Below are 21,191 nucleotides of genomic sequence, written 5' to 3' on the forward strand. Positions count from 1 at the left end.
CCAGCACGGGGCAGAGGGACTTACGCAGGGCTGTGGCTTACAGCCACACCAGTTGTCATGCTAAAGTGCTTGCTGGCTGCTCTCATCCCCCAGAGAAACATCCCAGCCCGGCATGGTGGCAGCATCCATGGGAAGGGCACCGAGGGGCTCCAACAGCGGGTATTGGGGAGCACCTTGCAGCCTCACAAGTGGAAAATCACCCTGCTGGGTGCAGTAGCGTGGCCTCAGGGCTGCAGCGTGCAAGGCCCTCTCGGCACGTGTGCCCCGCATACACGCAGTGTGTGTGTACCCATGGGGTGTCATGGCACGAGTACATCCCTGCTGACATGGTGTGTGCACCTGTGGAGTTGCGTGTGTGCACACCACGCTGTGTGTCTAGCTGTGCACGTCACGTATGCACACCTATGCGCACACACGCCTGTACAGGTGCATGCGCACAGTGTGCTGGCAGGCCTGCCTGCATCTGCCGGTGGGCACGCACACGCTCAGGGCCGGGGCCGAGCCCCGGTGCACTGGCACGCCAGGTTTGTGGCCCTGGGGAGCCGGTGTGCCTCACACCATTCACAGTCTCGGCATGCTCGAGCTGGCTTCCTGCCGGCGTTTGTGTTCTGTACCTGCCAGTCGCAGGGAAGGCGTTGGGAGACGGTTTGCAGAATTTGTGCTAATAATTACCCAGGTGGTTACTAAATCTGGGATGAGCTAACGACTCAGCAGAGGGGGTGCTTGCCCTGAGCGCACATGCACATGCAAGGCTGCAGCCAGGCAGTCAAGCTGTGGGCCACAGGCAGGCAGAGTGTACCCGCAGCTCTGGGGCACACGAGGACACGTGAGCACAGAATTGCACGCGTGTGACGGTCCCGCTGGCCCCCCCAGCCCCAGTGGGTTTGCTCAGCATCCCGGCCTCCCTGTGGCAAATGTGGAGAGCAGGGGCGATTCCTGCCCCACAGCAGCACCCAACAGTAGGTTCCCCGTGCCTGGACACCATCACGCTGGCTGTGGGGGCCCTGCAGCAGGCAGCCATGCAGCAAGCCCAGTGCTCAGCCAGGCACCCTGCAAGACGGGGTCATCAAAAATGAAATCAAGGGGTACTTGATGGTCACATGGAAGCACCTTCATGGGAGACAATCGCCCTGACTGGAGAGCTCTTGAATCCAGCAGGGAGAGAACCGGGAGCAACAGGCAGAAGCTGTAGCCAGACATGTTCGAATGAGAAATAAGGGTTTTAGCAGGGCAGGTGATTAGCCACTTGAAGCAGCCCAAACGGCGTGGGCTCCTGCGGCTCCTGCTGTCTCCCAGCACGTCTCTCGTGGTGTCTCCTGCTGTCTCTCCTGGTGGCCGCAGCCCCAGGTTCCGTGCTGGGCACCTGCAAATGTGCTCCACTGGAGTGATCTGGTAGCCTTGTGCCCTGCCAGCGCTGTCCCAGTCCCTGCCACAGCCACCTTCTGCTTCCAGAGACATACAGAGAGCTCTGTGCCCAGCCCCAAAGCGGCCACGCAGGAGAAAGACACGTCAGGGAAGGCAGGCTTGTGGGTTAAGTGCCATCCTGCCTCAGCATCCACTGGCTACAAGATCTGGGGCAAGTCAGTGCCTTGTGCCCGAGACGGGGCCTTGCTCGAAGTTTGGACTGGCCGCCGGGGCACAGCCACTCCGAGGGTCCCTGCAGAGGCAGGTGGGTGACCCGCGGGGTGATGGCACGGGGAGGGTGGGGAGCCCTCGGGGTGCGGCCAGGCGTTGCACTACGGGGGCTGCCCAGCGCCTCTCCCTTGCCCCCTCCCGTGCCCGCGGTCGCACTGCTCTGTGGGGCAAACCCCCGCTGCCCCCAGGCCGGGGCAAAATCCCCGGCTCTGCTCGCCCCAGCTGCCCTTACAGGAGGCGGGAAGCCGTGCCCAGGCGTACCCCGACCACCACCCACCCCTCGGCACCCACGGGGCGACCGCCGAAGCGCAGCTCCCCTCCTGCGTGCCGGGAGCCCCCCCCCGCTGCCGCCAGGCACCTCCCCCTCCAGCCGCGGCTTCGGCTACCCGGGAAGCCCCCCGTCCCCCTCCCCGCGACCTCCAGCCCCGGCGGGCCCGGTGCCGGGGGCGATGCTCCCCGGCGGGTCCCCCCCGCAGCACGCCAGCCGGCGCTGCCGCCGCGACGGGGGCAGTAAATCAGCGCGGCGCAGCCCCACCTCCGCGCTCCCCATTGGCAGCGGCGCCCCTCACCCCGCTCATTGGCGCTGCCGCCGCCGCCCGGCCCTACATAAGGCGCCGCTCGGCCGGGCCGGCCCCGTCGGAAGCCGAGGAGCGGCGAAGCCGGGGCCGGAGCCGGGTGGTGCGGCGCGGCGAGGCGAGCGCTGCGGGATGCGCTCCCGCCGCCGCGGGGGCGCCGGGCACCCGCCTTGGCCCGTGAGTCTGGGGGGGAGTGAGGGGGGGGGTGGTGTGGTTTGCTCCGTGAAGTTTCCCGGGGACTCCCGGCGCGGGGGGGAGGAGGAGGCTTTCAACTCCGGCACGGTCACCGGCCCGGAGAGAAGTTGGTGGCGGGTGGAGCGGGACGGTGGGCACGCAGCCTGGCACCGCAGCGTGGAGGGGATGCGGGCTGGGCAAGGTGGGAGGAAGGGGGATGAAGGAGGGGATGGGGATGGGGACGGGGATGGAAGGATGCTGGGCTGGGGTGGGATCGGGCTCGGGAGGATGGAGCGGTGACGGGGGTGTGGGCTGGGACTGGGGGAGCACTGGCAGGGGCGTCAGCGTGGTGAGACGCGAGGGACGGCTCGGCTCCTCTTTTTAGGGGCACTTGTGCTTGGTCGCGGCTGAGCCCGTGGAGGGGCTGGGGGCTGTGCGGAGAGGGGTCCAGCAGCCCATCTGCCTGCGTGGGAAAGGGCTGGCAGTGTGCTGGTGGGTCTGAGCCCCCCCAAGGACCTGGTGTCCCTTTGGGCTGAGCTCGGAGGCTAAGGTGACTGCTCATCTCCACACTGCATTAGCTGCTGCTGGCTGAGCCCCAGCGTGCCGGGTCCGGTGCTGAAGAGTCCTGCATGGGAGGGGACAGGGACAGGCCAGCTGGCAGCTGGGGGCTTTGGGCCTGTCAGAAGCATCTGTGATGGGATGGGTGCACAGGCCAGGGTCTGTGAGAGAGGTGTGGGAGGGAGCAGTGCTGAGCCCATGGCAGCAGCGAGCAGCCGGGGCAGCGGGACCGGGGCTCATGGGCTTTGGCCGGAGGAGAGGCACTGCAGGGGCTGGGCTGCTTGGGGCGGAGGTGCTGTGGAGGGGACACTGCTGGTATCCCTGGGCAGCTCAGCTCCTGCGGAAGAGGGGCTGCTGGGTCTGCGGGACGTCTCCTGCCTGTCCTCTGCCCTGGCGGGTACAGCTGTGGCAGCCTGGGAATGGCAGGAATGTGAATATGGTGTTACTGGGGCACATGCATCATGTTATCGTGGGGTGCTGTGATGTCACCTTGTTGTCACTGCTCTGGGGTGCCTTTGGGGTGTGATGAGGCCCCTGCTGCACAATGTCGTAGCGGTGCTGGAGGTGGCTGCGGCCCGGGATGGGATGTTGCTGCAGTGTTGGAGCATGACATCACTGGGGTGCATGATGTGGTGGGCAGCAATGTCACGGTGGCATGCGGGATGGGATGGCTGCACAGAGAGCCAGCTCCCACCCTCCCCATGATGTGGGCTGAGGGCTGGACATGCGCATGTGGGTATGTGAGGAGCTCTGGGGACAGCATCTCCCCACCTGTGGTGAGGAGTCTGGGGCACAACCCCCTGCCTGCCCCATGGCTCCCTTCCCAGTCCTATCCCACTGTCCCTGCAGAGCATTGCCAGCCACAGTCACGCATGGGGACAGACGAGCCCTACATGCTGCATCCCTGCCATGGCGCCAGTACCCTGTCCCTGCACTGCCTGGCTGCACCCTGTGTGGGTGCCCATGGCACTCCCTGCCTTGCTCCCATCTTCCTGCTGCCTCTACCCCTGCCTGGCAGCTTGGCTTTGTGTCACTAGGGTTAGCCTTGCTGAGCAGGCACCATGGGATGACCGCAGCTCCTGGGGTGACCTTGCCACCACATGCCACAACATAAGCCGGGATGTGGCTCTGCTGGGACAAGACAGGCCGAGCTCTGCCATGGGTACAGGCAGGACCCCATAGCCTCAAGCCTCAGGTGGAGCTTTGTGCCTGGCCCTCGGTGCTACCGGTAGCATGCTGGGGAACCATGAGGCCTTTCCCATCTGCCACGAAGGGCCTGAGCCTCTTCCCTCCCCCTTCCCAAATGGCCTGGCTCTGGGCCGTGCATCCCTTCCCCATGGCACCAAGCACCCGATCTGCTGGGAAAAGCCTTTTGTCTCCAATCAGGAGCATTGTTTCCTCCTGGAAAGGCTCCATCCAGCCTGGAGGGATTTCGGCTGCAGCTGGTTGGGGCAGGGGAGTACCTGGGGAATGGGCCAAGCTGTAGGGAGCTGGAGGGGAGGCAGAGCAGGGAGAGCTCTGCCGGTGGCCTGGGGACAGCCACCCATCACCCAGCTGTGCCTGGGGGGCACTGCTCTGCATCAGCAGTGGGCTCACGTGGCAGCACTGCGCCCATATGTCCACATGTGGATGGCTCTCCCCCATGCTTACTTCAGTGAGCACAGCGTGGGGCTTTGGCAAAGGCTCGCCCTCCCTCAATGCCTGGCATGGCAGAGTGACACCCAGGGACTGTCCCATCCCTGCGCAACCCAATGAAACCCCATTCCCATCACGTGTGCCTTGTATTGAGCACCTGTATCAGGGAAAGACCCAGGCTCCTGCCCGTGGAGAGCCACCCCAGACAGGACGGCAGGGTGATGGGCACAGTGCTTCAAATCTGGCTGGGTGGTGGAGAGCACGGTGCCAGAGGGGGGCTGGCTGCACCTGGGTCTGCGCAAGGATGTGGGTCAGGCCAGGGAGAGAAAGGGAGCTGCACAGAGTAGAGCTGGGTACACGCACACACACACACACACATCCACCCTTGCAGCTGGGCCTGGGGAACAGATGGGATTGGAGGGGGAAGGGGAGCAGGACCAGTGCAGTGGGACGCAGGGCTCTGGGTGGTGGGGCTCAAGGCTTCCTTCCTCTGTGGCTGGAGGACAGCCCCTTCCCACCCAGCCAGGTGGGCATGGAAGCTATTTGGTTGTGGCGGGGGAATCCTGGCCCCCCAAAGACCCTTGGGACCATTCCCAGGGTAGGTGGAAGCAGCCTGTTCCCTGCAGCCCAGTGGGTCTGCCAGGATCCAAGCCTCCGGCATCTTCCCCTCTCCAAGCAGGGCATGTGTGGCACCATGCAGCTGCCACAGCTTCCTTTGCTCGCTGGCATGGGGACCAGCTGGCAGCGGGGCCATTCACCCCTGTCCCCCTGCCAATGCTTGGGGGTAGTCCTGCCCAGGAGGATGGCACAGTCACAAGGAGCAGTGTCCCCCACCTTGGTGGCCAGGTATCCCAGCCATCCCTCTAGTCTGCAAAAGCAGGACAGGCTGTTTTTGCTCCCAGCTGGGGTGCTGGCACATGCGCTCATGCCCACAGCCCAGGGATGCACAGATCGCTGCTGGGCTCTTCCCTTCTTGAGGGGATTGCCTGACCTGGTGTGAGGGCTGGCCACCTTGCTCATCACCTGTGCTACAGCCAGGTCAGAGCCAGCTCCAAAATCTCTGCAGCCTTGCCAGCAGTGCTGGCAGACACTGTCCTCCGCAGTCCAGGTTAATTGAGCCTCTCCTCCCAGTGTCCCGTTCCTCCCAGCATCTCCTTCCTGCGGTCGCATCCCTGTGCAGAAACCTTCCCTGGCCAGCCTGGGAGGAGCTCACCCTGCAGAGACCCTGGGAGGAACAGTGCCAGCAGGGTGGGGAAACTGAGGCACACAGGAGTCACCTGGCAGAGTATCCCCATGTTCTCTCTGTGGCCTTCCCAAGCTCTGGAAGACCAGCTGGACAGGGGGGGAAAGCTCCTCAGCCTGCCTGCCAACTGCCTGCTTCCTCTGGCCCTGCCAAGGGAGCAGCGATTGGCATCGTGACTTGCCAGGATCTTGGGTGCCAGCAGCCCCTGGGGGCAGGGAGAGCTGGGGCTGAGCCCAGCTTTGTCAGCACCCCACAGCCCTCCTGCTGCCTCCTCAGTCCCTCCCATGGGATGGGCTCCCAAGGTCCCATTCCTGCTCAGTCCCACCTCTCAGCTCACTGGAGCACGGTCTTGTCCAAGGAAGCCCTGAGGGTGAGCTGCACCAGGAGGGTCCGTGCATGGGGATGCCAGAACTGTGGCAATCCCCAAGGATCAAGGGGCTGGTGGGGTGGCACAGGCTGGGGTGGGTGACAAGGAGTGGAAAGAGAGTGTCTCCTGTGCAAGGGTGGTGGGGATGCTCGAGCACCGTGGAGCAGGGTCTCCTCCTGGAGCTGATGGGCTGCAGGTCTCTCCCAGGTGCCCAGGATGCTGGCACTGTGCCTGCTGTCCCTGGCCTGGCTCAGCGAGGGCTCCCAGCGCAGCGAGCCCATGTTCGCAGCCGTCACCCACCGCCTCCTCCCACCTGACTACGACAGCAACCCCACGCAGCTCAACTATGGTGTGGCCGTCACTGACCTGGATGCCGACGGTGACTTTGAGATCGTGGTGGCGGGGTGAGTGGTGCACCCAGTGCCTCAGTGACAGCGGGAACTGGTGGCCCTGCAGGGCCAGAAGCTCCTTCGTGAGCATGTGGCTGGCTGGGGGGTTGTGCACCAGGGTGGTGGGATGGGGGTCTGCATGCACCCACTCGTATGTGTGTGCACCCACATAGGGTGTTGATGCCAGCTGGGAGCCTGCGTGGGACCACGTGGGTGCCCCCATCCCAGCCCTGGGGCCAGGTCCCCCCTCTACAGGGCAGTGGCAGCTGCCCAGCGGCTGGGGTCCACCCTGCAGTGCAGAGCCAGCGTGTCCCCAAGCCGTCTCAGCTCCGCTGACAGGACTCAGCGCTCTCCGGAGATTCGGTTAATTGGCTGGAGGTTTTTTATAGCCCTTTATTGGAGTGATGGCTTGGAAGGGCTGGCAGGAGGCAGGGAGCCGTGCGCTGCGCTGCCAGTGCCTGAGTGGGGCTGGACACGGAGCAGCTGCTGCCAGCAGGTCTGGCCCTCGCCGGGGACAGCGGGGACCATGGCACGGGCTCTGTGTGTGTGTGCTGGCATGGCTGTGAGCTGCTGGTGCAGCATGTCTGTGCACACACCACCATGTTCACCCCTGAGGGAGCCTTGCACACACAGGTGTGCTCACTTGGAGGGGACCCCTCACCCCCAAAAGAGCCCATCTGAGGTGGCTGCAGGAGCCAGGGCACTGCGGTGGTAGGCAGAGTCCAGCCCTGCCACGGTTCTGAGCATCACCCTGGGGCAACAAACCACGGGCAGCACTGGGGACCCACTGAGTGGTCCAGGACACTGCTTCCAGCTGGGCTGAGCCAAGCAGCCAGCCGTGGTTTTGTAAGCGGCCGTGGTGCCCGTTGTATAACTTGTTTACTGGTGCCCCGGGCAGGAGCGGGCGGGGAGGCTGTGGGGCGCAGCGTGCTGAGAGGATTTGCCTTGCGTGCCCGTTTCCCTGCCCTGGGAAAGGGCTGCAAGCAGGGACCTGCGCCCCATCCTGCCTGCTGGCCACCCAGCCCCTGCCTTGGCATTGCCCTGGGGTACCCAGGCCAGGTAGACATGGGGTGCCTGACATGTGCTGGAACAGGTCCAGGCTGAGCCCTCCTCATCGGCAGCCAGGAGTCGGCCCCACATTTGGGTGCTGAGGACAGCCCGGGGTCCTTGGCCTCCATGGACCATGCAGGTCTCTGCTGTGCCCATCATGGGGAAAACCTGGTGTCACACCCGGTGTGTCCCCAGGGATGGGCTGGGGCCTTTCATCCTGTCCCCAGGCCTCGGGGAGCCATCACCCCTGCTCGCACCCACAGGTACAACGGCCCCAACCTGGTACTCAAGTATGATAAGGCACGGGGACGGCTGGTGAACGTGGCGGAGGATGAGCGGGACTCCCCATACTACGCGCTGCGGGACCGGCAGGGCAATGCCATCGGCGTGACAGCTTGTGACATTGATGGGGACGGCCGTGAGGAGATCTACTTCCTCAACACCAACAACGCTTTCTCTGGTGAGCCCCGCTGGTGGCTGTGCCCCAAGTCCCGGGCAGGGGGGGAGCTCCCAGTACGGCCGCCCGTGACCTTTGGTGCGTGAGGGATGTGTGCGGGCTGGAGTTAATTTCTCAGTTGAGTGGCTCCATTGATTGATGGCAGCACGGGCGGGATGCTGAGTCCAGCCATCCGCCGATTCAGCACTTCCAGCTGCCCACCGCCCTTCCAGCAGCACCCTGAGTGGGACGGCAGATTTCCCCTCCACCCCTGGGGCTGCCCTGCCACAGGGACCCTGTGCTGCAGATCCCAGCTGTGCCCTGCAGCAGCTGTGCCCCTCCGTGCCGTGGCTTCCCTGTTCCCACTGGACCAAACCAGGTCTAATCCTGCCCTGCTGGTGCTGTCCCAGCTCCTGGGACATCTGTCATAGGGAGGACACCTGCATGCCCCAACATGGCACCGGGCATCCCCAGAGCTCCCTGGGTCAGTTCTCCAGCCCAGCTCTGCCCCATGTCCCCGCCCCATGTCCCTGTCCCATAGCCCTGACCTCCAGGGAGTGGATCCATCTTCCTGATGCTCCTAATTACTCGGGCTGGCGGTGGCCACTGGCACACCTGTCCCTAAATCAGGCGCTGCCATCGGCGCTGTCACGGGCAGTGCAGCTCACTGCCTGTGCCTGGCACGGAATCAAATTTTTTTTTACCTTCCTGGGGATGATCTACAGGACTGCGCCCCATTGGGACACATTTTACTTTAATGAGTTGATTCTTCTGCGTGTCTCCTGGCGGCCCTTAAGGGTCATGGGGGCTCTCGCAGCAGCAGCCTGGCCCCATGGCACTGCTGGGGGCTGTGGGGGACAGAGCAGAGGTTTGGGATGCTCTGGGAAAAGGGTGCCTCTTCCACAGCCTCCCCTTGCCACAGGGCACCCTCCTCGGGAGGAGGCGGGATGCTGCAGCTCCCTGACCCGTGCCCCCCCCAGGCATGGCCACCTACACAGACAAGCTCTTCAAGCTCCGCAACGGGCGCTGGGAGGACCTTCTGAGCGACGAGGTGAACCGGGACGTAGCCAGCCGCTTCGCTGGGCGCTCTGTCGCCTGTGTGGACCGGACGGTGAGCAGGCAGGGCATGGCGGGCAGGGGGCATCTCCACTCCCTTCCCACCCCCTGTGCCCCTCCAGCCCTCCCCTGCAGGGCTCCGGGGAACCTCTCCCCTCGCATGGGCACCAGTCCCATCCCACCCCCCACTGGGGCCGGGGGTGTCCCCAAGCAGCCTGGGACTGTCAGGGCTGGCAGCCCCCCCAGCCGTGGGGACTGCAGGCGCCTGTCCACATGGTTGCCGCCAGCTGATAAACGTGCCTGTCGAGGTGATTTATGTTCCTGTCACCTGCTCTTTCTTCTTCCTCCTCCTCCAGCGGTTTGTTTCCAAATGATTATCACTAAATCAGGGTCCAGCTGCTGCACGGGACGAGGGGAGTGGTGGGGATGGGGGGGACCTGGCACACTGGCGATGCTGTGGGGGCAGGGTGCCCCATGCTGGCACCATGAGCCTGGGGACCACAGAGCTCCTGAGACAATGGGGCATGTCCCCACTCCCGGGGTGCTTTTCACCATGGGCTTTGCAGAGCTCTTGCTCAGCATGTGGTAGCGGTGCCTGGTCCCATGGAGCCATGAGAGCATCCAGCCCCACGGCAGGGATCCTGAGGTCCCCATGGAGATGGGTTTTGGGCGGGTGGGTGCTGAGGAGGTGCCACCGGCCACAGGGCTCCGGCAGGTACTCCATCTACATCGCCAACTACGCCAGCGGCAACGTGGGCCCCCACGCCCTCATCGAGATGGATGTGGCTGCCAGTGACCCTGCCCGCGGCATCGTGGTGCTGGTGGACGTGGCTGCCCAGGCTGGTGTCAGCAAGTACACAGGTACCCAGCTGCTGTGGCCCTGTGGAAGGGACGGGGCACTGCCGGGCACGGCGAACGTGGGACCCCATCGCAGGCAGGGCGGTGCAGTCGGTGGCCTGTGCCACGCGTTAGGCTGCCTGACTGCCCCATCTAGTGGCAGCCCCACGGCCCGTGGAAGGGACCAGGGCCACGGGATGCCTACCTGGCAGGACCCCCGTGCCCACCATCACCTGGGCTGATCCCTCCACAGCATCTGCAGGGTGGGCAGCGTGGCGTGGGGATGTGGGTACACGAACAGGGCAGTGGGGAGTGTGCCAGCTTGTGTCCCATCCTGCCCCACCACCACGGGTACTGCTGTTGCGCCCTGTCTCCCCAGCAGTAAATTGTCACTAATTAGGAGTGTTGTCACTATGGTGATGGCAGTGATTAGGGTTGGGAGTGACACAAGTGGCTGCCAGGCCCAATTAGCTCCTGATGAGAGGGACTGAAGGCAGGAGGTGGATGAGGAGGTTGTCCTGGGAGCACTGGGTGGGCAGTACCGAGGGGGCAAGAACTCCACTAGGGCAGGGTGCCAGCTGTCCCCTCACCCCTGGGCTGCTGTTCCCAGGAGGTCGTGGGGTGGCCGTGGGCCCCATCCTGAGTGACAGCGCCTCCGACATATTCTGCGGTAACGAGAACAGCCCCAATTTCCTCTTCCACAACTGGGGGGACGGGACGTACCGGGACGTGGCGGCTGCTGTGGGTGAGTAGGGGGAGCCAGGGGGAGCACCCAGGTGTCAGGGACCTCAGGGCTCTGCCTGCCCCCACCTGCATGGGCTGGTTGCGTGCAGGGTAGAGAGACAGCCCCGGGGACCCAGAGACCCTCTGACCACCGGGGGTGGCTGAGGTGCACCAGGGCATCCATCGGTGCAGGGATGCAGCCCTGTAGGGGGACGACCTGCCTGGGGACCACAAGGCACATCCTGGGAGGCATCCCGGGGAGGCAGAGGCAGGGAGGGGGTCCCGTCTCCCCCCGTCCCCTTGTGGCTCCCCAGGACTGGATGACCCCTACCAGCATGGACGTGGCGTGGCGCTGGCTGACTTCAACCGCGATGGCCGGGTGGACATTGTCTACGGCAACTGGAATGGGCCGCACCGCCTCTACCTGCAAAGCGGGGCCCCTGGGCGTGTCCGATTCCGGGTGAGGGCTGGGACACACCCCCACCCCCCACCCCCACTGCTGGCTTTGCTACTGAGCCTCTTCGGCTGGGGGGGTGGGTGGCTGGCTTCACCCTGATTTGGCTTTGAGCCCCAGTTCCCAGCGAGGAGAGGACCCGAAGCACCAAAGTAGGACCTGGTGTCCCGCTCACCGTGCCCATTGTCACCCCGTGCCCATCCCCCCCACAGGACATTGCCACCCCCAAGTTCTCCATGCCGTCCCCCGTCCGCACTGTCATCGCAGCCGACTTCGACAACGACCAGGAGCTGGAGGTTTTCTTCAACAACATCGCCTACCGCGGCTCCTCTGCCAACCGCCTCTTCCGGTAGGAGCCCGGGGGGGCCGGGGCAGCCTTCACCCGGCCCCAGGGGGGTCAAGCAGCCCACGCGGCACAGCCAGGCTCAAGGGGCTCCTCTCCAGCAATGCCACTGCTTGGGCTCGGCTAATAAAAGGCGGCGTGACTGAGCCCTTCCCGGCTTCATTACCAGCCACTGCAATCGTGCCTGCAGCAGCCCCAGGGGTCCCTGGCACCACTAATTAGCAGCTGCATTCAAGCTTGTTCGTGGCTCCTGTTAATTGTGGGGGTCAATTCCTCATTAGCGCTATGTGGCACCTCGCCTGGTGTGTGGGGCGGTGGGAGCTGGTTGTCCACCTGGTGTTGGCACCCATGGGTGGATGGAGGGCAGCGGCATAGCAGGGAGTCCGTGGGGGTGGTCTCTGGTCCCAGAGGGATGCAGCAGTGTTTGGAGATGGCATTTCTGCTCCGCGGTTCAGACCCGCAAGAGCCAGGCTCTCATGCCATCTCTGTCAACCCTGCATGGCGTGGGGACGTGGGGCCCTAACAGGCAGGGGCCAGTCTTGTGCCCCATTCACCCTGCATAGCCATCGGGGCTGCCACCTCTCTACCATGCTGCTGCGGGAGAGGGCAGGCACTTCCCAGGAAGGTGCTGGGGACTGCAGGGGCTGGTACTAACAGCTTGTCTGTGCTTGCCAGGCTCATCCGCAGGGAGCACTCTGACCCCATCGTGGAAGAGCTGAATCCGGGGGATGCACTGGAGCCCGAGGGACGGGGCACGGGTGGGTCCCCCTGGCCCTGGCAGTAGGGGCCCATGCAGGGGCTGTGCCACAGAACTGCCTGGCATCCTCTATGCCTGGGGATGCTGCATGCCTGGCTGAGTCACCTGCCTGCTCTCCACCAGCATCCTGAAGCCCCTCATCACCCAAGAGTGGCCCCAAGCTTTCTCCCTCCACCCATGCCCAGCGAACAGTGCCATCTCCAGTTGTTCTGCAGGGCTTCACTCCTGGGGGGGCTCCTTCCTGGGTGCCCACTGTTCAAAGCTAACCTCTGCATTTGGGAAGGGGCCAGGCAGCCTCCTGTGTCCCACAGCCCCCGGAGAGCTGACCCACCTGATTGCAGGGTGCCACCCATACAGGGACCCTTATTCCTGCACTGGGGTTACCCCATCTTCCCTATTGCCCCAGTACTGCCAAGAGTGCTGCTGCTGCCTGTGGGAGCCCACACCGGCAGCAGGGTGTAGTGCCGGGAGATGTAGAGCATGACATGATCCTGCCCTTGCAGGGGGTGCAGTGACGGATTTTGATGGTGATGGGATGCTGGACCTCATCCTGTCCCATGGCGAGTCCATGGCACAGCCGATCTCCATCTTCAAGGGCACCCAGGTGAGTCAAGCAGGGGGTCCTCGTGTTGTCCCTGTCCCTTCCACCTCTCCTTGCTCAGTCTCCCTGCTCCCTCCTCCCTTGCAGGGCACCAGCAACAACTGGCTGCGCGTCATCCCCCGCACCCGCTTCGGGGCCTTTGCGCGGGGGGCCAAAGTGGTGCTGTTCACACGGCGCAGCGGGGCCCACCTGCGCATCATCGACGGTGGATCAGGATACCTCTGTGAGATGGAGCCTGTGGCACATTTTGGACTGGGTGAGCTGGGGGGACAAGGGGCAAACCCCTGGGCAGGAGCCACCTCTGCTGTCCCGGTGCCCTGCAGCGTGGCGGTTACCCATACCTGTTACCCTGGGCACGGTGGGCTCCAGGGGAGGCTGTAGGCAGGGTGCCCAGCCACCGCAGCCCTGCTGCAAGGGGCAGCTGCCCCCTTCCCAACCCCCTGTCTGCTGCTTTGCCCAGGCACCGGGGCTTTCTCTGCCCATTAACCCTACCCTGGCTCAGCAGAGATGGCAGCTAAGCCTGCAGGGATGTTCCCTGCCCCATTCCATGGTCCCCACTTGCACCCCTCAGGCTACAACCCTGTGCACGGGCTGTCAACACAGGCACCTGGGGCGCAGCTCAGGGAGCAAGGGGAGGCTTTGCCCCTCCATCCCTACCACGCCCCTGGCCTCCTTTCAGCCCCTGCCCATCCCGGAGACCCCCCCCTCTGACGGGCTGCCCGCCTGCAGGGCATGACGAAGCCAGCAGCCTGGAGGTTACCTGGCCGGATGGCCGCGTTGTGGCACGAGCTGTGGCCAGCAGTGAGACCAACTCTGTCCTGGAGGTCCCTTACCCCCTGGACCTGGAGGAGCCGCTCCTGCCTGCCCTGCTGGAGGTGAGGGCCAGGTGTGGGTGCAGGGCAGGAGCCTTTTGTGGGGCAGGAATGAGGGTCTGGGCTCTGCTGGCTCGGTGGCTGCCCAGGGCTGATTCCTCCCCATCCCAGCTGTCTCCGCTTCTCCCCAAATGCAGTGCGGACAGGGATTCTCCCAGCACGAGAACGGACGCTGTGTAGGTGAGTGGCTGCTGGGGGCAGAGGCGTGCCTGCACCCGGGATGCTGCAGCACGGCCCCGCGGGGGGCACGAGGGCAGCACCCTGCTACAGGGAGGTGGCCGCTGGGCAGGCAGCTGGGCATGCAGGCAGGGTGGCCGCGTGGCTCAATAAGGGGTACAGCTGCCTGCCTGGCCCATGGCCTAGGAATAGGAGCAGCAGCATGGCTCTAGAAGGGGGGCTGTGTGTCACAAGGAGGGAGGAGAGCGCTCTGCCGGGGGCAGGAGGCATGGGTGGCATGTGGCGGGCATTGCGCTAGAGTCACAAGCAATGGAGGGGCAGCAGGGATGTGGCAGGGTGGCCGGGGCCATGCCGTGAGCCTCCTGGGTGGAGGCATGGCTTGTGTGTGGCTAGCTCTGGGGGAGTCATCCAGCATGTGCAGGGGGAACCGGAGAGGCCATGGCCGGCTGCCCTAAGCTGCCAGCCCAGCCATCTCACACCAAGGCCCCTCTGCTTGCAGACACGGATGAGTGCATCGAGTTCCCCTTCATCTGCCCTCGGGACAAGCCCATCTGCATCAACACCTATGGCGGGTACCGCTGCCGCAGCAACAAGCGCTGCAGCCGGGGCTTTGAGCCCAATGAGGACGGCACGGCTTGCGTGGGTGAGTGATGGCTGGGACGCCCTGACCCCATGCCACCGCAGCCTGGCCAAGCTAGTGGGCAGCAGCCCCAAAGCACCACCCTGGGATGCAGTTGCACCCTTGCCAAAGGCCTGGCCGCATCCTGCAACCTGCCAGGTGGCTGCCCAGCCACCTCCACCCTCTGGCTCTGTATCTGTTCTTCCTGCACCTCCCGCTGAGCTGCCACTGACCCCCCCTTCTCTCTTTCTCTCTCTTTTTCTCTCTTGCTCCTTCTCTCCTTCTCTGTGCAGCTCAAGTGGCCTTTTTTGGGGGATACCCCTCTGCCGGGAGCTGGTCCGGGCCCCCCCACAGTGCCCTTCTCCCTCTAGTCCTCGGACTCTGCCTTTGCCTCTATGCACTTTAACCCCTGCCCGTAACACGCCAGAGCAGCCTTGGCGGAAGGACCGGCCGGCCTCTGCCTGTCTCTTTTTCTCTCTCTCTTTCTCTCCATGTCGAACCACCCTGGAAGCGCCGGCTGTGCCCTGCTGGGGTGGCCTGCGGTGGGACGGGCATGGAGCAGTGTCTGGGAAAGCAGACCCAGGGCAGCACCCCTTCACCGGCACCTCCTGCCCCAGTGCTGCTCCTGCCATGCTGGCGCCTCCCGGGCGGTCACTTGCTCCGTCGCCTCGATACTGTACCATGTGCCTGCTGGTTTGGCCTGCGACGTGTGTGCTTTGCCTGCCCCCTCCTCGGTGACGGGGACTCCCCTCCCCAGCCCCGGCAGAGGCGGGTCCCCCCGGCCCTGCAGGGGAAGGACCCTCCTGGTCTGTTTTTTAACGTATTGACCCCACTGTTTGGAGTCGGACCCTGCTCAGTCTTCCACCCCCTCTCCTGGAGAAACCCCCCTAATAAACTATATCCTGTCTATTAGCCCGGCCTGCTGAGCTGTGGGGGGCAGGGCTTTGCCTATGCTTCTGCCTACCCTGCTGTGGGGCTGCATAGGGAGGGGACTTGGGGGGGGGGGCACCCCCAGCATCCCCCAGCTCTCCCTGCCCCCAGGCCAGGAGCTAGCTGGAGGGCGCATGGTGGCCCTGGGCAGCTCTGCCCCTGCCCGGCCCTGGAAGCACAGACAGATATGCAGCACTGGAGGTGCTGGGGTGCAGCAGGCAGCCCTGCCCACACCGCAGCAACAGGGCTGTGCTGCCTTCCCCCCACCTGCTGTAACACCGTGCCGCTCTCTTCCCCACCACCAGACATCGACGAGTGTGCTCAGGGCCTGCACAACTGCAGCCAGCTCTGCACCAACACCCCCGGGGCCCACGCCTGCCGCTGCCGCCCGGGCTTCCACCCCCTTGATCCCGCTGCCAGCCAGTGCCTGGGTGAGTACCTGCAGGCAGCGGGGCCGGCAGCCCACGGTGCCCACCCACCTGCCGCTGCCCGGTGCAGCCGTGCTGCCCTGGGAGCAGGGATGCTGTTTCCTGGGGTGCCCCGTTACGCTCACAGCCCTGGTCCCAGCCAACCCAAAACACGGGGGACAGGATGGACTGGCTGTGCAGGAGTTGATGGAGTGAGGAGGCATCTGCCACCCAGCAGCCTTGGGGACAAGTGGTGGCAGGACCACAGCTGCGTGACTGCAAGCATTGGAGATGCCCTCGTGTCCCAGCTTCAGCCAGCCCCAGAGCTGCCCCCCCCCGCCACTATGCCCCCTCCATCTCCTGCCCTGCCCATGCCAGATGCACCCCATACCCTTGGCACAGCTCTGACCCTCTCCCCTTCTTTTCCAGACATAGATGAGTGCCAGGCACAGCCTGGCCCCTGCGACCATATCTGCCACAACAGCCACGGCTCCTTCCACTGCCACTGCCACCATGGCTTCTCCCTGGGCACAGGTGGGCGCTGCCGGCGCAACTAGCCCACCCTGGCACGGTTGGGTGCCCCCAGCCCCGTGTCGGTTGCGCCCGGTGCCAACTGAATAAACCCTTTCCTGCACTGTTTTCCCCGTGGGTCCCTGTCACTGGGACCACATGACTGCTACATGGGTCTGTCCCCATCCCCCCATCAACTGCCCCATCCCCCCCCTTATTTCCCCCATGCTCACCCTCCTCGTGGGGCTCTCCGCACCCCGGTGTGCTGGGGGATGCCCAGTCTGGTTCTGTGCCCCTCCCAGCATCACCCATTTGACACAGCAGGACACGGGGCAGGCAACAGGGGATGAAGCGTGGGGTTTATTGAGGAAGGCCTCCATGCAGGGGGGCCCCAGTGGGAACGGCAGGGCCAGGGCCACCCTGCACACATGCCATGACCAAGCCAAAGGGAATCCCACGGGGCAGGGTTCTCCCTCCAGGACCCTGGGAGGAGAGCAGCGCCAGCTCGATTCAATCTTGCACCCAGGCAGGGACTCTTCTCCTTGAGGTGCTGGATGTCACAGGGACCCTCCTATTCCCCACCTTCTGACCCTGGCCCATGAGCCCCCACACCTTGCAGCCAGGCCCAGGTGCCTCTCAGCGTCCCCACCACAGGCCAGGCTGAGAATTGGGGTGCTCTTGGCAGACGCATGCAGTATGCGTGGGCAGGGGAGGGCTCAGCAGCGGGAGAAGAAGGGTGCTGGTGGAGCTGCTCCGCAGGGCACCCTCCCTGCGTGGGGCAGGTCATGGGGCAAAGCAGGCAGGGGGCTGCCAGCAGCTAGGTGAGAGCAGGCTCTGCCGGGACTGGGCAGGGAGCCTGGTTTGCCCATGCCACCGCTTGGCCTCCACTATGCTGGGTCATGCATGAGCCCGGGACACATGGCACAAGGGCAGGAGCCTGCCCAGCACTGTACCCCCCTGCCCTGGGCATGGGGCTTGGGGCTGGGGGAGCCTTCTGGGTCCAGCTGGGGATGGCACTGGGTCAGGCAGGGAGCAGAAGCAAGTGGGCAGTGCTGAAGGATGCTACTGGCAAGGATGCTGCTGGCAAGGATGCTGGGGAGCAGCAACGGACAGCATGTGGGACAGGGCTGGGGTGAATGCATGGCACCATCATGCAGCTGAAGCGGCACCAGGGCGCTGCCAGGCACCCTGGGCAGCAGGCACGCAGCAGCTGAGCCCACCCTGCAGCACCAAGAGCAGGATACCCTAGGGAGGGGATGCAGCAAGAGCTGGCCAGTGCCCGTGGGCGTGGGGGTAAGTATGTGTCCCCCTTTAGCGCTGCCTGGGCCTTTGCTGGTCCTGCTGCTCCCCAATGCATGGCACAAAGGGCGCTGCCAGCTGGGGCTGCCCATGGCAGGGCAAGCTCCTTCGCTTGGGGCAGGGGCAGCAGCGCTGGGCACCCGGAGGGCTGCGGAAGCCCCTTGGCACCAATGTGGCTCAGTGGGAAGCACATGGGATGCCCCAGCACCAGCCCCTGCCCACAGTGGGTCTGAGCAGGGGCAGAGCCACTGCGGGGGGCACAGAGCAGAGGGGGGTGGGCAGCCCCACTGGGCAGCCCCTGGCCTCCCCCTCCTGCCCACCCTGGGCTCAGAAGCGGGTGCTCTGGTAGTGCAGCCTGCGGAGCTCGGAGAGGCCACTGTCCCGGCAGTACAAGTCCCTGCAGGGACTCCCTGCCAGTCACCGGCCCCCTGCCCCGCCGCCCCCGCCACCGCTGCTGCTGCTGGAGCTGCCGCTGCTGGAGCTGCCGCTGCTGCACCGGTCCTCGTAGATGGAGATCTCAATCTGGGCCCTGCTAAGGATCATCAGTGAGACGGGCTGGCCCAATTGCCCAGCACCCACTCCTGGTGTCCCCCCCACCCCTTGCCCTTGTCATCCCCCCAAGCACCCTGCTGCCCAGAGGATACAACCCTCATGCCACGCTCCAGGGGGTCAGTGAGCAGCAGCCCCCGCGGCGCATAAATCTTCTCGTTCTGCTCCTGGATGTACTTGGAGATCTTCTTCAGGACCTGCTGGCACACAGAGGGATGGTCAGGGCCTGCCAGCACTGCTGCCTGCTCTGGCCTCCAGCCCCCCCTCCTCCCTGTGTCATCCCTGTGCCCACCGCCAGGCCTGCAGCCATGTCCATCCCTCAGCCCTCCCCTGGTCCTCAGCACCTTCTCATAGTGTGTCTCCATGCAGAGGAAGATGAAATAGGCAGTAGCACAGGCCAGGCACCCCTCCAGGTACGAGCTGCCCCCGATCTTCTCCGCCTCTGCATAGAAGCCGTTAAGGGTTTTCACGGTTTCCTCAAAGAGCTGCCGCTCAATCTAGAGCAGAAACCAGGGTGAAGAGGAGTCTGTCCGGAGGCTGACCCCCTGCACTGCCCTGTCCCCATCCCCAGTGGGACTTGGGGAGCACTTAACCCTCTCCTCCCCGCCCAGCTGATGCCTCAGCTCCCTGGCGCCTGCCCACCTCCCGCCTATGCCAAGGCCTGCTGAGCCTGCATCCCTTCGCTAGAGCTTCCTGGTCCCCAGGAGCACCCAAGACCTTGCAGACCGGGCAAGGCAGCTGTGACTGCATGCATCCAGCAGCATCGGCTGGTCCCGGGCCATACAACACCTCATGGGGGCCCCACGCCTTCAGACCCCTCTTCCCCCTGACACCCCGTAGGGCACAAACATAGGGCACCCCCCACCCTGTCCACCTGCGAGGCTCCCTACCCGGCTCTCCAGCTCGGGGGGAAATTTTGTCTGGAACTGGCACGTGGTCCCGTCGCTGTAATCCCGCTGCACGAAGACCTTGGTGGCCAGGGACGCACTGCGCCGCAGCTCCTGCAGGCTGTGCACCTGTGGGGCAGCGGGGTGAGCTGGGGGGCTGCAGCCATGGGGGGCCGGGCATCCCTGCTGGGGCGCTGGGGGCCCGGGGAGCAGTGCCATTCCCCCAGTGTTAGGGGCTGCAGGCTCGCACACCTGGGGCAGGGAGCCCCCAGTGTGGGCTGTGTCATGCCGTGAGCTGCGCTGGAGGTGCGAGGCCTGGGGCAAGGGGAGGATGGCGGCAAGGGGAGGATGCTGCGGCAGCCCCCCGCTCAGAGCGTGGGTAAGTGCATGCGGGCCCTGCTCCGGACTGGTGCCTGGCCTCGTCTGCACCGGCTGCTGCACCTGTGGGTGTGTGTCCCCTCGTGGGCCACGGCCCAGGGAGGGAACGGTCTCCTGTCCCCAGCAGCACCCCAGCACACAGCCACCCCAGCAGCTCCCAGGTGGGAAGAGGGAAGGGAGCTGAGCAGGAGCAGGGGGCCGGGCAGCAGGTCTGCAGCAGCAGTGCAGCGGGCAGGCAGGCTGCAGCGGGGCAGCTGCACAAAAGGAATCGGCAGCCCTGGCAGCAGGCACTCAGCCCAGCCCTGCCAGCCCTGACACCCCACGGGCTATGCGGGCTCACGCCAGACCCCCAGGCTCTGGGCCACGGGGCAGCTTTGGGTTGCTGGAGCGGAGGATGGAGGGGCCGGGTTGTGCCAAGGGCAGGTGTCAGACCCCTCCCCGTCCTTCCCCTTGGGTAACACGGGGCCACCGCCTGCTGTGTGCCCCACAGACCCTCTGCCCCTGTCCCGGATCCCACCCACGGCAGCTGGGAGAGCGACCCCACAGCTCCACAGCCTCCCCTCCTCCCGGGGCACCCCACCCCAGACCCATGCCGCTCCCTCCAACAAGGGCACCCTGCACCCTCCGCGCCCCCCCCCCCCTCCAGGCACCCCACATACAAGCTGGCCTTTCTGTGCACACACCAAACATCCCTCCCAGCCCCACGCTACCCCCCACCCCCCAGTACCCCCCGCGCGGACCCCAGCCCCACGCTGCCCTCCCACACCAGCGCACCCCCACGCGGACCCCTTCCCTCCGCGCCCAGCCAGCCGATGGCGGCGGGCAGGGGAGGGCAGACCGGGGGGGCTCCGCCGTGCCGCCGCGCACCCACCTCCGTGGCCATGGCGCGGCGTGCGCCCGGGCCGGGCCGGGCCGGGCCGGGCTGTGCGGTGCCGGGGCGGGGGCGGGGTGGGGAACCGGCGCTGTCACCGGGGCCGTGCCGAGCCGCGCGGGGGGACCGGCGCTGTCCGCGGTGCTGCTGTGCCGAGCGGCGGGGGCGGGCCCGCCCGCCCCGGTGTGCGCAGCCGCCCGGCCCGCCACGGCCCGCCCCGAGGCGGCGGGGATGGGCGCCCGCCGCTAGGTGCCCCTGGAGGACGCGACCCCGTTGCTGGCGACGGCGGTACCGGGGGGCCGAGTGGCCCGGGGCCGGCCCCAGCGGGGGGCTGCGGGGGCGGGGGGGGGGGGGGGCTGCTGCCGTAGGTCCCGGGCGTCCGGCCGGCACTGCGGGTACCGGGACCCGGCTGCCGAGGGCGTGCGGCCGTAGGTCCCTGGGGCGGACTGGCTGCTGAGGGGGTGCCGCTGGAGGTAACCGGGGGTCTGGGCGGCCGTGGGGCTGGCCCGGTGGGGGTGCGGGGGGCCGACCGTGGGGCTGGCAGCCTGCCGCGCCAAGGGGCCTCGACTGAAGCTGTTTGTTTGGGAAGGATTTGCAGCTGGCGCTGCGCTCTGGAGCGGGTGCTGCGATCGCAGCATGGGCAGACATCAAAGAAGGGAGCTAACGAATTCCCTGTTATCTCTGCCCACTGACAGCTCAATTTGAGCCGGAGAAATGCCAAACGGGGGGAACAGAGGCTCTCCCGAGAGGCGAAGGGGGGGGTGCTCCCAGCTGGGACCGTGGTGAGGCGGGAGGGATGCGGTAGCTGGGCACAGGGCCCTGGTCAGGCAGGAGAGCAGCCAGCCCTTCCCTCAACACC

General features: G+C 65.7%; 2 protein-coding genes across 3 annotated transcripts; one reads left to right on the forward strand and one right to left on the reverse strand.

The window, feature by feature from the left end:
• The first annotated feature begins 2,299 nt into the window (after positions 1 to 2,299).
• Positions 2,300 to 16,416, forward strand: CRTAC1 (cartilage acidic protein 1). Of its 2 annotated transcripts, XM_049811106.1 has the most exons (16): positions 2,300 to 2,387; positions 6,395 to 6,591; positions 7,890 to 8,086; positions 9,043 to 9,173; positions 9,823 to 9,979; positions 10,566 to 10,700; positions 10,993 to 11,138; positions 11,345 to 11,481; positions 12,151 to 12,233; positions 12,736 to 12,836; positions 12,921 to 13,089; positions 13,563 to 13,708; positions 13,843 to 13,885; positions 14,382 to 14,525; positions 15,737 to 15,862; positions 16,268 to 16,416. In XM_049811106.1, the coding sequence occupies exons 1-16, from the start codon at positions 2,343 to 2,345 to the stop codon at positions 16,393 to 16,395; spliced, it is 2,085 nt and encodes a 694-aa protein (XP_049667063.1). In that variant the 5' UTR covers positions 2,300 to 2,342; the 3' UTR covers positions 16,396 to 16,416. The 2 variants fall into 2 exon arrangements, with proteins under 2 accessions (XP_049667063.1, XP_049667064.1); XM_049811107.1 differs by lacking the exons at positions 15,737 to 15,862; positions 16,268 to 16,416 and adding an exon at positions 14,795 to 15,499.
• A 1,541-nt stretch (positions 16,417 to 17,957) lies between these two features.
• GOLGA7B (golgin A7 family member B) lies at positions 17,958 to 20,483 on the reverse strand. The gene is made up of 5 exons (XM_049811108.1): positions 20,333 to 20,483; positions 19,087 to 19,212; positions 18,541 to 18,693; positions 18,292 to 18,393; positions 17,958 to 18,169 (listed from the first exon to the last, which is right to left on the reverse strand). Exons 1-5 carry the CDS (start codon positions 20,342 to 20,344, stop codon positions 18,065 to 18,067), a joined length of 498 nt encoding a protein of 165 aa, XP_049667065.1. The 5' UTR covers positions 20,345 to 20,483; the 3' UTR covers positions 17,958 to 18,064.
• Positions 20,484 to 21,191: the final 708 nt, after the last annotated feature.

The sequence above is a fragment of the Accipiter gentilis genome, chromosome 9, assembly GCF_929443795.1.
Source record: "Accipiter gentilis chromosome 9, bAccGen1.1, whole genome shotgun sequence".
NCBI lineage: Eukaryota > Metazoa > Chordata > Aves > Accipitriformes > Accipitridae > Astur > Astur gentilis.